The following is a 13897-nucleotide window of genomic DNA, read 5'->3' on the forward strand; positions in this document are numbered from 1 at the left end:
TAAAGTTGAATCTACTCTAAAGAGAACTGTGCCTAGTCTTTATGCACCGTTCCACTTACTAAGAAAGTGCTTCTACTTTTTTGTAGTTAAAAAAAATCTTCTTGAGGTGCTTTGCATAATGACTGGTCCATCAGTTCTGATAACGGAGGTAGGACAGAAAATGTCTTTAATGGCACCACATGCTCTACTTTAGGAGAAGTAGCTCTTCTGAGAATAATTACAGACAGAAATGACTGGCACCCTGGTGTGTGTGAGACCTAATTATTGTTATTTTTCTTTTGTCTTTTTATGTACTTTTTAGAATTTACAAATAAACTTTGCTTATTCTGTGCCACTGTGGAGAAGCAGTATATTTGGTTACAGTTTACTTGAAGCAGTCTACATAAGGGTGACATGTAACCGTCATAAGAATGACATGACACATGTCATGCACATTAATGACACATTACTGATGTTTATGACTGTTGTCATAAACATCACTGTTGTCATAATGTGTCATTTGATTTTTGGAACTGAATGACACATTATGACAACAGTCATAAACATCAATAATGTGTCATTAATGTGCATGACATGTGTCATGTCATTCTTATGACGGTTACATGTCACCCTTATGTAGACTGCTTCAAGTAAACTGTTGCCGTATATTTTTTGTTCCACATGCTAACAGGATCGAGTTGCCTGGGGAGACTTTGTTGGTGGCCTATGCTTCGATAGATATAGCCACACTAACATGTTAAAAACAGCATGGATCGAACAGGCTAAGGCTCACAGTGCTGATGCTAAGTAAGTGAAATAATACACGCTGTTCATAATTCATCCCTGGGAGGTGAAGTGCTATGTCTGAGGAGTGAAGGCTTGTGGGGTCTAGTGTAACATTTCAAATTAGATCGAATGTTGAAAGTGAAATGCTGCCCATAGTGTCCCGTACTTCTGTAGTCGATTTGTGAAGTATCGGGTTTTTATAAGCATATCATGTGTGCAGGCATATGTTACTAGATACTGTACCTCTGCATTTGCATGTGTGCACGCCAGTGACCTCCTGCCCATTTAGGAAACTTGTCTTTTTTGTATATATGGTAAATGAAGCCAAATATCACCCAAATCACTGCACGTGACGTGAGAGAGCCACATGCAAGGATACTTTTGACCCTGTAACCTTTAAAGGAGGAATAAATTACAGCCTTTGTAGAATTTAGTCTCCTCACATCAACCCAAAAATTTCGAAGAAATGAAGAATTTGAATATGAATGTTTCTTCTTATGTATTGTATGGTTGGCATTTACACATAAAGCAGACACTTATTATATGGCAGAACATGTTATATTACCCTGTTGTAATGCCACACTCAAATCTTAACAATTTGCATATTTCACATCAGCCTATTCCCCTTTTATTTGTATTTTTAAGACATTTTAATCATTGATGCTTAGGTTATAAAATCATCAGTTAGTGATGATAGGATCAGTCCATAGACTTTGCTATCACTTAAATATGGCAAAAGAATATTTTCTGATAGGCAGGAAGATTACAGGAGAAAGACAATTTAAGCATGAAAAAGTATGTGTGCTGTTGAGAAAAGACAAAGGTGATTTCCAAAAAAGACAGAAATGGTGATCTGTGACAGCCGTCATAACCTATGCGGATGTAGAAGGCACTGTGACATTTTCAAGAGACTTAACATTTTATTAAGTCATCCTATGCGATGAGTTATAATAATAGACATGCATACTGTAAAGTAGTCCATTTTTTGGCAAATTACCTTCCCATACGGTGGGGGATTGTTGTCTCTGTTTATTACTAGAGCAGATATGTACGACCTCTTGACCAGCTTGTCTCTAATTCCCGCTGAGATTTTTTAAATGTTGCTGGAACATTTCCAAACATGATCACAATGGGGAGAGCAGAGGTTCAGATAGTGTATCCTACAGTTACAGCATCTCTGTGTAATGAGCAAACAGTTCTCCAAAGCAGTTTCTGGATTTTTACATACAACAACAACAACAACAACAACAACAACAACAATAATAATAATAATAATAATAATAATAATACTATTTTTCAGTAGGGCAAGACCCACACACGCTTTATTTTGCAGCATTAACATCAATATTTGCTTTTATCTTTGTTAATGAGTTGCTAGTTCATTAGATTTAATTTAGCAAAAAGCACTCTCTTTTTATCTAATGTATACAAGGATCTACTTAGCAATTCCTACCAGAGTAGGAACAGTACTTATGAGTCTCCTAATCAAACAAGAATTGTTTGTAAATGTGAAATATGCCTCGTGCAGCCACTTTGTCCCAAGTACTATAAACAGCTTTTAGCTGTACTTCAGGAACGTCTGATGTGATGTGCATCACAACGAATGGACAGTTATGTTTGTTCATAACTAACCCAGAGTTCTGTGACAGATAACTATGGATAAAATACTATGTATTTTAAGAATTTATATTGGCATGTAAATGAATTTGGGTGTAAAAAAATATATATTATCATTCTAACTATTATTATTAATCATAATAACAACTACAAGAAAAGCAACATAATAATAATAACAATTATTAAGAAGTTTAAGACATTTTCTCTGAATCAACATATTTACTGATTATGTTGTTTTGTCAGCACTGATTATAAAATATTCATGAGTGTGTAGACGGATTGGTACGTAAAATAATTTGAAGTGTTTTTTAAATAAGGAATAAAAAAACAATTTTAATAATCAGGGATGTACTGACTGCATTTTCCTTGGTCAATCCATTTTTTTAAAGCCTGACTTGCTGATACTGATCCTGCCGATTAGGATTTTCTTCATTTAATGATTTTTAAAAACACTTTTTAACGCTTCCTTAATGAACTTAGGTTTCTGCAAGAACAATATTTTAAATAACCTTTTCAAATAAAATTGGCTCTGCAAATGTCAAATTAAATTGTTCCAAACATTTTTTTAGAGGAGTTCTGCCATGGTCAACTTTCTGTTTCACGTCTTACAAACTGCGAATTTAACATCATCATTCCTCACCGTGAAGAATCTCCAAATAACAGACATGTTTGCCCTCAGTGCTTTATCTCAATTATCACACAACATTAGCGGAAGAGGGGAAGGTGAAGGGCGGAGACACGACTATGGAAGGAAGGGAGTAGGGGTGGGCGAAATGGACAAAATGTCCTATCCTGATACAGTACTTTTGGTTATAATCACTATCCACAATATAGGTCACGATATTTTGGAATGTATATAGTAATGTTAATTAACCACTTGACCAGCAAGTTTATCCTTACAAGAAACACTGCTTGCAGCATTATAATAATAAACTTAACTATTAAGGTATGTAAAATATTGTGTGTGTAAAATAAACTGACTGCTTTTAATTTTTTTTTTAATATCAGTGTTTCAAAAGTTTCATGTACAAAAGAGAATGTATCACTTTGGTCAATACCTGCACACATCTGAACTGTGTTCAGAACAAATATAAACAAATAATGGATAAATTAAAGTATGAAATAAGTGCATTTGCCCATATGTGTCTTGCATTCCTGTTTGACGTCATCTTCCATTGCTGTACAGTTCCATTACTCAAGAACAGGGCTGCGTTCGAAATGTTCACTTGCCCACTATATAGTGTATTGGCCATTTTGTTGTGCTGTTCAAATTCTCAACTGTAAGTTTCGGTGACTACATAGTGAACCACAAAATCAGAGCGAGGCACACCAAAATATAGTGTACAGAAGCTGTAACCTACATTGGTCGGTTTGGACCATCATGTATTGTGGTCTGTCACATGTGTAAGAACCATATTTGAGAAACTTCAGTCTGAACTGTAACCTTTAACCATTCTTAAGTAGCTTGCTTATGAAATACTTGCACGTGAGCTATAAAGACAGTGCCAGGGCTACCGCTGCTTTAAAAAAAGTAAAAATATAACTCAGTTTAAAATAAGTTATAAAAAACTAATTTTAAACAAATATAAGGATCTGAAACATGGGTTAAACCAGGGTGGTAATTGATGAAGGAAAAGAGCTGTCATTTTATTCTATTTTTTTGTTTTGTTATTAAAAATTTGTGATTTGCTCTGTTTTTTTGGGGGGAGGAATTGTGTGTTTGGTAGAATTGCTGGTTTTGTTGCAAGGTACATTGTTGTAATTTGAAGGAGGTTAATATTGAAGTGATATGGTATGAATGGGGTAGGACCAAATAAGTTTATACTTCTGCCTACTCCTTTTCAAGCAAGGAAATCGAAAGGTGTGATATTATGTTGGAGAATGTGGAAATGTTTTTATTTGTTGTTTGTTTGAAATAAAATAAAAGATGTCACTGCATATTCATGTTGACGTCATACGCCAGTTTTTGGTTTTGACTGAACGTGAGATGGCGAGTGCATTTGAAATTGAGGCCAAACCACTGGGTGGTGCGGTGGTGCAGTGGATAGCACTGCTGCCTCACAGCAAGAAGTTCTTGGGTATGGTCCTGGGTCCTTTCTGTGCGGAGTTTGCACACGCTCCACGATTTTGCCGGGGGCTCTGGTTTCATCCCATGGTCCAATAGCGTGCAGGGTAGGTTGATTGGTGAGTCTAAATTGGCCCTGTAGTTGTGTGAGTGCGACGCCGGTTGGGATTAAGCGATTTCAGAAAATGGATGGATGGTCGCACCCCCCGATCTTAAATCGGCAGTGTGGCAGCATTTTAGCTTTCCGGTAATCACAAATGAAAACGGCAAGAAAAGCACAGACAAGACAAAAACTGTGTGCAAACATTGTAAAAGACTGATAACATACACAAATAGCACAATGAACATGCTTCAGCATGTCCACCGTCACCACAGTGATATGAGCGAAGATTATTAAAAGGGCAAACCAGGCTAAAAAGCTGCACATGCAAGCCTTAGTTTATTTATTTGAAGATTTTTTTAATTTACTTATTTTGATTTGGGATTTTTTAAAAACAGTATTATATTCAATTTCAGTTGCACTGTTAAGAAGAAGACACATTTTGCACAGTTTAGAAAGATAAAGGAATATTTTTGAATAAATCTGTCTGCAGCTCATTCGGCTAAAAGAAAATCGTAAGAAAATCGTATCGTGAACTCAGAATCGTGAATCGTATCGAATCGTGAGTTGAGTGTATCGTTACATCCCTATCTGGCACATAATTATGTGTCAGTGTAACATCAGTCTAAATATGGCCGATTTTATTTGCTGATCAAATCGTTTTTGCAAATACTAATATTGGTAAAGAATACCAAATATCAGTCTATACTGATAAATACATTAATAACAGTCAGTAATAGATTATTATTAAAAACCATTACAGTAATGACTGTTAGACTGAATATTATAGTAAAACTGCTATATTAATAAGGCACATATTCGATTGTTCAGGTGACTGTGACAATTGACCTTCTTGCAATTTAATTTTATCTCTAAGTATGACGACCTGCCCCACTGTGCTCTCCCTGAATGCGACCTTTCGGGTGCTGGAGAAGCTTCACTCAGTGAGTACTTCAGCGTGAAATTCAATGTTATTATCTCAATACAGACCATCAATTTAAATTGTGAAGTGCTACTTGTGAAGGTTTCCAGCAGAGATACCAGCCTCAAAAAAGAAAGAAAAATCTGGTAAAAACATCACATCTTCTGGCCTCATATACATATAAAACATCACGAGAAGGTCCAGGTCTCAAATTAAGTAAAAGCTGGAATCATGGTTATGGGCCTCCTTAGCAATTTGAAAAAATTGGATGCACCCTGTAATTTCAATTAGTTCTGAACGGATTGATGGTTTGGCTTGTGCTCACTGGGAGTGGGTAAATGATGGTTAATGGGGATAATTTGGTATTTAAATTCAAGAACCACTATTTGAGTCTTCCCTGATTACATTATGTAGAGAATGTTCTTAGTGGGCTGATGAAGTTATTCAAACATTTCATTAAAATGCAAGGTGAATATACGGCTTTCTTTTCTTTGGGGGTGACCTATGCACAAATGCATAAAATAAAGTAGCAGCTGGACATCACTTGCCTGCGGGAAACTCAGATTTCGATTTGCTTGCCCAGGCTAAAAGGAAGGAGCTGAATCAGTTAGCCGCATGAAAATGAGGTAATATAGGTTAATACAGGCAAACCTTCACACAAGGCCCTGCAGCCTTGGTATGAAATGACAATTTCCAAAAAGCCTCAATCTGACTGGCCGGGTCAAGATATATTCGTGTTCCGGGGCTGACAGTAACCATTTGCATTTTGATTGATTTATTTTCATACTTATCAGATACCAGATACCCTTTTCCAAAGCAAAGGGCACAGCACATTGAAGCAAGGTGTGTAACATACAAAGCAACAAGAACTAAAGGGTTAATAAGTATGAGCACACACAAGTAGTCAATATAATAACAGCTGTGTGGTGATGTGCCACACAGCTGACAGCTAGCCGGCGCATTGACTGACTGAGGCATGGCGATACTCGCAAAAGAATTAAACCCTTCCGGTAGTGCCCTGTTTTGTGAAATAAGAAAATGATGCGTTTTTTTTTCTTTCCTTTTTTACATTTAATTAAAAACCTACAATCTCCATTTGACAGCAGGATAAGTTTAAGTAAATGTCAGATAATATTAAATGAAGAAAACTAAATTATGTTAATTTCAAAAAAGGCTAGGATTGTACACCCAATATTTGGAGAAAAGAAAAATCTTTTTTTTTTCCCCAAGTCACAGACTTTGTGCAATGAAGTGGTACAATTTTGTTCTTCCTTTTCAGCCCAAGTTGTCTCAGATTGCTTGGGGATCACTTACCAGCACTATTCAGTGTTTTTTACTATTCCCAATAATACTGGCAGGACCAGGTCACTCAAGGACTTGTCAATCCAGTGTAGTTCTGCTTTTGCTCCTTGTATCACTGATACATTGATTCATTTGATAAATCATAACTTGTTTTGGTGAAAAGTGTTTTAGTGTTTCTTAGATCATGGCCAATCTCTCCAGAGCACTCTAACCATGTGCCCATCTTGTTTGATTCAGTGACGTTTGGGTTGGACCCTAAGCCTTTAATAGAAAGCCAAAGCACTGGAGTCAGTGATGTTCTAAGCAGCAAGCTTTTCTTAGGGCTCCGACTCTCTCAGAGAACAAACCTTTGCACTACGGTCCTTTCTGTCAGAGGTTCCTTTCCGTGTTTGCAATCTTAGTTTAGTAATGTACTGGACTGGTTTTGTCTTCTAGTCCTGTTCTCCAGGTCCCCATCTTTTGATTCCCATCTTCCGTGTCCATCAATCAGAAGCTGTCTCCCAGTCAAAAGTCCCAGGGCTGGGTGGCTGCCTGTTTAGGGCATTGCTCCACCCAGCAGATTGCTGGGCAGTTGGACAGAGAACTTGGCATTGTGGATGGGAAGGTGTTGTTCCGGGTGCTTTGCATCTATGTTGTTAATTTATTTTTTTAACGAATTCAGATGTGATTTTGATTTTGCAAAATAAATTAAATAATGTAATCATTAGCATGCCTGACATTAAGTACTAACTAAATGACTGTGCTGTGTTTATATTAAACCTGTTCCATTTCCCATGGCATTAGACACATCTACTGTATCTCTCTGCTCCACTCCAGCAACCTAAATACTGGCTGTTTTTAAGACAGTACCCACTGTCGTGTAGCTTAGAGTTTAAAACATTTCTGGTGGTACAACCCAGACTCTTCGATATAAAGTTCATCACTTTCCTCACTATGTGTTCTTGGATATTTTCCTTAATTTAATTCTTTAAGTGACCAAAAACTGTACAGTCAAAAACCACAAACACTCAGTAATTAAAGTAATTTTGTATGTTTTGTAAAATTCTGGATGAATTATGACTTTTCCATATTAATTATAATCCCCCTCCTTTTGTGTTTAGCTTTGAATGTCTGTAAAAGGCTGTAAATAACACAAAAATGAAATAATACTTCAAAGTGTCATGACAACTGTGAAATATTCTCTAATCTCAATGTGCTGCCTACAAAACGTTGATGTTAAATTTGCACAAAAAACTTTTTTCAACTACCTCAGAATTCGTGGAACCTTGCCCAATCCAGTGTATTTAGCAACATTTGGCATCTTTCAGCAACAAACCAATTAGTTAACAAACATGTTTTGCTGCATTATGCTAGTGGTTTTTATTCTTCAAAAATGCTGCAAAAAATATTACTTCATGTTTTTGTTATGCACTGAAACATTTCTGCTATCACTGTCTACTAGTAGCTGGGATGGTTCAATGTGTCATATTTGAACATAGACCTGCAAATCCCTGCAGCCACTGGAAGTAAACATATGTCTATTATGGGTTGCTTTAAAAAAAAAAAAACAGCCAAACAACCTGAAGTGCCCATCTATTTTCATATGTGCTATGGTAGAGAGGTAGCTCTAATCTTTGTTGTTGTGAATGTTAATTTTCATATTTCTATATTCTGTATAGAGCGGCATTGATATAACAGCAAATTATGGTATAACGAAATGTGTCAATATATGGTGCCTTTTATAAAGGTAAACAGACTCTTTCATAAATGATGATAGGAAGCCTCATAGAATTAGCTTTGAAAAAAGAATAAACATTTTAATAAAAATTCAGTGAGACTCACAGTAGCTAAATGCAAAATATAAGCAATGGTCTGAATGACTCATGAGCAGAGCAGAGCAATCCCCGTATAGCAACATTAAGGATTAAAAAAGAAATTAATAAAAATAATAATTTAAAAATACATGTGTGTATTTGTCTGAGTGCGTGATTTCCTAACCTTGCATGGACATTCCAGGGGAGAAAATGTCTATTTTAGTCCCTGTTGAGGTTAACTTAGTTATTTTCAGTTTCGTTTAACATGCTTCTTTATGTCTTCCAAATATGTTAAGGTTGGAGTTAGTCAGTGAATGTCAGTGACAGGCAAATGTGTGCATTCATAACGAGATGATCATTTTACTATGCCCAAAAAAGGCTTAATTACAAAGTCATTTCAGAGCTATGGGACCCTGTGTGTTTCATAAATAGATTTTTTTGACATTTGATAAAAGGAGGTAAGTGTGACCTGTTACTATGGATAGAAGGTCATTCCTTCCCCTGTTACTCCACTCTTTCTCTCAAGTGAAATATAATTACCTGAATGAAGGTTGTGCTGGCTACTGATATTACACCACTGTCTGTTTACAGGATACATACGTTTACATACAGTACGTGCCATAATCATTTTTGATATTGGGCCATTGTGTGCTAAAAAACAAACAAATGAACAAATGTTGAAAAGGATTATTGAATGACATAATTCACAGCGTATATACTTATTTATTAAGGTTTCACAGATATAAGAAATGAGTCCTTTTTTATTACAGGAGTATAGCTGTAGAATTGCCAGTTATGGCCAAAGGCTTGTTTGCACCATTTGCTTGTTCTCCTCATCTCTCTGAGGACTTCAGTTGCTCGATTTTCCTTCTACAATCAAGACACTTTGTGATTATGTGAATTTATGATTAAGTATATGAGGAATTATTATATATAAAACTGTTAAAGCCGCAAATTCAATAATAAAGGTTGAGGTAGTATTGCACCTATGTACCACATTTAAAGTGCTGAATCCATATTGCATTTACTTTTGGATTCATTGAAGGCAAAGCGTTTAAGATAGCTAAGTGTTTTAAAGATTTTCTGAATGCAACCCCTCATGCAGTGTTAAGCAGGGCACTAAATGTTTGGATTATAGCGCTCAGGAGATTCAAAGTGTTATTTAACATGGCCATTGTTTCACTTGTTCTTATGTTTTAACTGCAGACACCGTGGCTTCTTGGCGTTGAGTTGGACCACTTTGTTTTTGTCTGGGGTGGGGGGGTGGTGGTGACTCAGCACTCTGCACCCACTGCCTTCCCAATATGGCATTTGCAACATGTTGCAGATGCCTCTGTGCCTCTTGTCTTGAATGTGCTGCCTAAGCTGAGTGTGCTAATGGCCTGTTTGCTGGAATGTTCTTGTTTTCAAATGGAGCCTACACACTCATGAATATTTTATAATCAGGTGCTGCCAAAACAACATAATCTATATGTTGATTCAGAAAAAACATCTTAGACTTCATTATAATAATAATAATAATAATAATAATAATAATACTTGTTATTATTATTATTATTATTATTGTGTTGTTTTTCTTGTTATTTTGATTAATAATAATAGTTAGAATGATAATAATGATAATAATTGTGATTTTACACCCAAATTCATTTACATGCCAATATGAGTTCTTAAAATACATAGTATTTTATCCATAGTTATCTGTCACAGAACTCTGGGTTAGTTATGAACAAACAACACTGTCCATTCGTTGTGATGCACATCACATCAGACGTTCCTGAAGTACAGCTAAAAGCTGTTTATAGTACTTGGGACAAAGTGGCTGCACAAGGCATATTTCACGTTTACAAACAATTCTTGTTTGATTAGGAGACTCATAAGTACTGTTCCTACTCTGGTAGGAATTGCTAAGTAGATCCTTGCATACATTAAATAAAAAGTGAGTGCTTTTTGCTAAATTAAATCTAATGAACTAGCAACTCATTAACAAAGATAAAAGCACATATTGATGCTAATGCTGTGGAATAAAGTCTCCATGTTTAATAGCTGTTTAAAGTTGTTTTACATTATTTTTACTCTACTATAAAATAAATTAATTCATAAGCTAACAGGATCACTCTAAATAACTGAAGACCATATTAGATGCTATTTTCTTCTTTCCCTTCTTTTTAATTTTTGAAAATATCTGAAAATATCTACATGTCTGCTCAGCCATTCTTCAAGATGCCAAGAGTTAACAATGCATGACAACAACTGCCGTATCTCTGTGGTATTGTGATGCACCTGTCATTTTTCCTCAAAAGAACTTATTTGCTGAACAGGATAAATAGTTGCTTGGGAACATATTCCTGGGTAGATTTTACTTCTGGGACTAGCAAAAAAAATGCTGCCTACAAACTCTACTACAATCTGGAAATTTAACAACCTGTTGAACTAATGTTTAATATTTATTTATATTTTTCACATAGATGAACCTCCCCCTAGCAGTTTACAGTTGTGGTTACTAACATGCAAGGTTAGTCATGAAACAGTGTTTCATTTAGTAAATGAAAATGTTAATAATCTGCAAAAATTAATAAACGGCTCTAAAAGTCCTAGCCGTCTATTGGTTGGTCATCTCGTTAAAATGTCCTAGCTGTCTATTGGCTGGTCATCTCATTAAAAAGTCGTAGCCATCTATTGGTTGGTCATCTCATTAAAATGTCCTAGCTGTCTATTGGCTGGTCATCTCATTAAAAAGTCCTAGCCATCTATTGACTGGTCATCTCGTTAAAATATCCTAGCCATCTATTGGTTGGTCATCTCGTTAAAATGTCCTAGCCATTTACTGCCTGGTCATCTCATTAAAAAGTCCAAGCGCTCTATTGGCTGGTCATCTCATTAAAAGGTCTCATTAAAACTGTCTATTGCCTGATCATCTTGTTAAAAAGTGCAAGCTGTCTATTGGCTGGTCATCTCTTTTAAATGTCCTAGCCACCTATTAGCTGGTAATCTTGTTAAAAAGTCTTTGCTGTTAATTGGCTGCTCATCTCATTAAAAAGTCCCCCCAAATCTTAGCAGCTCATCTTCACTCAGGTGTGTTAATAACCATGGCCTTGCGCCTTCATCAGGTAATACACAGGTTATGCACATAATGCTAGAGTGAGGAGAATCAAGACCTATTTATTTATTCGATTTATTTATTGAACTTAAACACATTAGAAATAAAATATATCAAAACAGTATTGTAACAGAAATCAGATTTCTGTTGCAGTGAAAAAAAATGTTAAGTTCCATTGGTTGAGTGAATACACAATAATCAAACCTATTTTACATTGCTATTTATGAACTTATTGTTTAATTGTAGTGTTTATTTTTTCTTTAGTATTTGACATAGAAAGCACTAATGAAGCAACTAAGAGAGTAATCCATAGTGACAATGACATTGCAGATAACAGTGGTTAATCCCTATAGGTTGTTATTCATCTTTTGTTCTCAAGTTCTAATCTTACATATTAAAAGATAAATTTAGAGAAAGGATAGGACAACACTGTATTTGAAAATATTTATTTAAAAACTAATGATATTTGTGGCTTTAGAATGCATTGTGGTTTAAAAAGTAAAAATGAGACATTTTTCATAGTCCCTGCCTTGAGGCTTCATATATGACGACGTACAGGGATACGGTGCACAGGGTGACATTGGCAGAAGGAGAAACTCACCTTTTTTCTCCCTTGTACCACTCGAACGTGGGTGACGGCACAGCAGCCGCCTCACACCTCAGCAGAGCAGTGCGTCCCAGGCCCACTCCAGTAGACTTCATTTCATGTATTGTGGGGGAAACTGCAATAAAAGTGTTAGCCTTTATACAGGGGCACAGGCAGATACGCAACTCCCAGCGTCTTCATGCAGCACGATTTTGATGTCACCTTTTACAGCACTACAGTAGAGCATCAACACCATCACTTCACGTTCTTTCTAAAAGTTGTAATAAGCTGCCCTTGATTTAGCATGAATGATTATTATGAATGTAACAAAGCTGTTATTCCTTGTAAGAGTACTACTGAAATGACACTACAGGAAGTCTACACTGTAGACTAAATTGAACAAGATTGAAGAACATAGACATTCAAGTATTAATCAGATACAGAACAATGGAGGCATAATAGAGCACACACTCATTTGCCCCTAACCTTTATTTATACAGTAGCACGTTTAATTATCCTGTGACCCTGATAAGTGGATGGAATGCTGGGCAACATAATACTGCATTGATTTCAAACACAATGTAATAATTTGTTTTAGACATTAATTTAAACAGATATTTAATATTTAAGGGAAATAATATTATTAATTTCACAATTCTTCAAAATAAAAAGAACAGCATAGTCATATAATGTTTGTTATTAATGTATATTAAAGCTGTTATAAGGTATGTTAGCATGTTGAAGTGTACTTACATACTGTTTATGAATGTTCTATTAATGTATTATAAGGATGTTTTGTACTGCATTATGAAGGTATCTATAATGCATTATAGATGACAGCTTTCATACTGCATTCATAAAGCATACTAAATATGGCTATAATATGTTATGCCTTTTGATATGTATTACCATGTTTATAATCCTTTATGAAGGCATTATAACGTGTTATATACACATGGCATTCATAGAAAGTGTTACCAAAAACACTTATTCAGAAAATTAGAATTATTCGGTCTATTACTGTTTTTGAATTTGTATGACCTATTTTATTTTTTATTAATTTGCATCAAATGTGTTACATAAAACCAGGCTTTTTTGAACCAGGGACCAGGAAAGTAGGCCAGATCCAGGGGACACCCTACCACAAATGTATAATCTCATAAATGCCTGAGAATAAAGAATGAATGGTGGCTTTAATGCTTCATTTTCCAGTTGGGGGTGGGGGTGTCTCCCTTGAATACCTCGGGCTCCAACTGGGCCGGGAGTCACCCCTTAGTAATTTTGGCTCTATCCAGATAGGGGTTCACCTTGAATAATTTTCCGGTTGCATGAATAGGATGATGATGCCAGCATTTTGTCAATTTACGACACGTCTCTGTGGAGTCCCCTGTGACTACAGACCCCGAGGGGGTCGCGGACCCCGGGCTGAAAGCCCCTCATATAAAACACCACTGTTGGTTTTGTTGTGCATGCAGTTGTACCAGCAGCATGAACACACTACACACACATCAATGTTTTAAAATTCTGTTCAGCACAAGCTAACACAGCAACCTACTTCTAAATTTCTTCTATTTCCGTGTGCTTAAGGAAAGAAAAGTGTTTCCCCCAGAGCTCACAGGAAGAGGATTGGCATACATAGCACTGACC

The 13897-nt window shown here is 36.0% G+C and overlaps 1 protein-coding gene across 3 annotated transcripts in view; it reads right to left on the reverse strand.

Annotated features, from left to right (window-relative positions):
* negr1 (neuronal growth regulator 1) overlaps window positions 1-13897 on the reverse strand; it is a 169655-nt gene that overhangs the window by 41814 nt on the left and 113944 nt on the right. For all 3 annotated transcript variants that reach the window (XM_023840468.2, XM_023840469.2, XM_023840470.2), the window contains exon 5: window positions 12266-12386. In XM_023840468.2, the coding sequence (XP_023696236.1) occupies window positions 12266-12386 (121 nt within the window). The remainder of the gene's footprint in view (window positions 1-12265; window positions 12387-13897) is intronic.

This window comes from Paramormyrops kingsleyae, chromosome 15 (genome assembly GCF_048594095.1).
Source record: "Paramormyrops kingsleyae isolate MSU_618 chromosome 15, PKINGS_0.4, whole genome shotgun sequence".
In the NCBI taxonomy this organism is placed as follows: domain Eukaryota; kingdom Metazoa; phylum Chordata; class Actinopteri; order Osteoglossiformes; family Mormyridae; genus Paramormyrops; species Paramormyrops kingsleyae.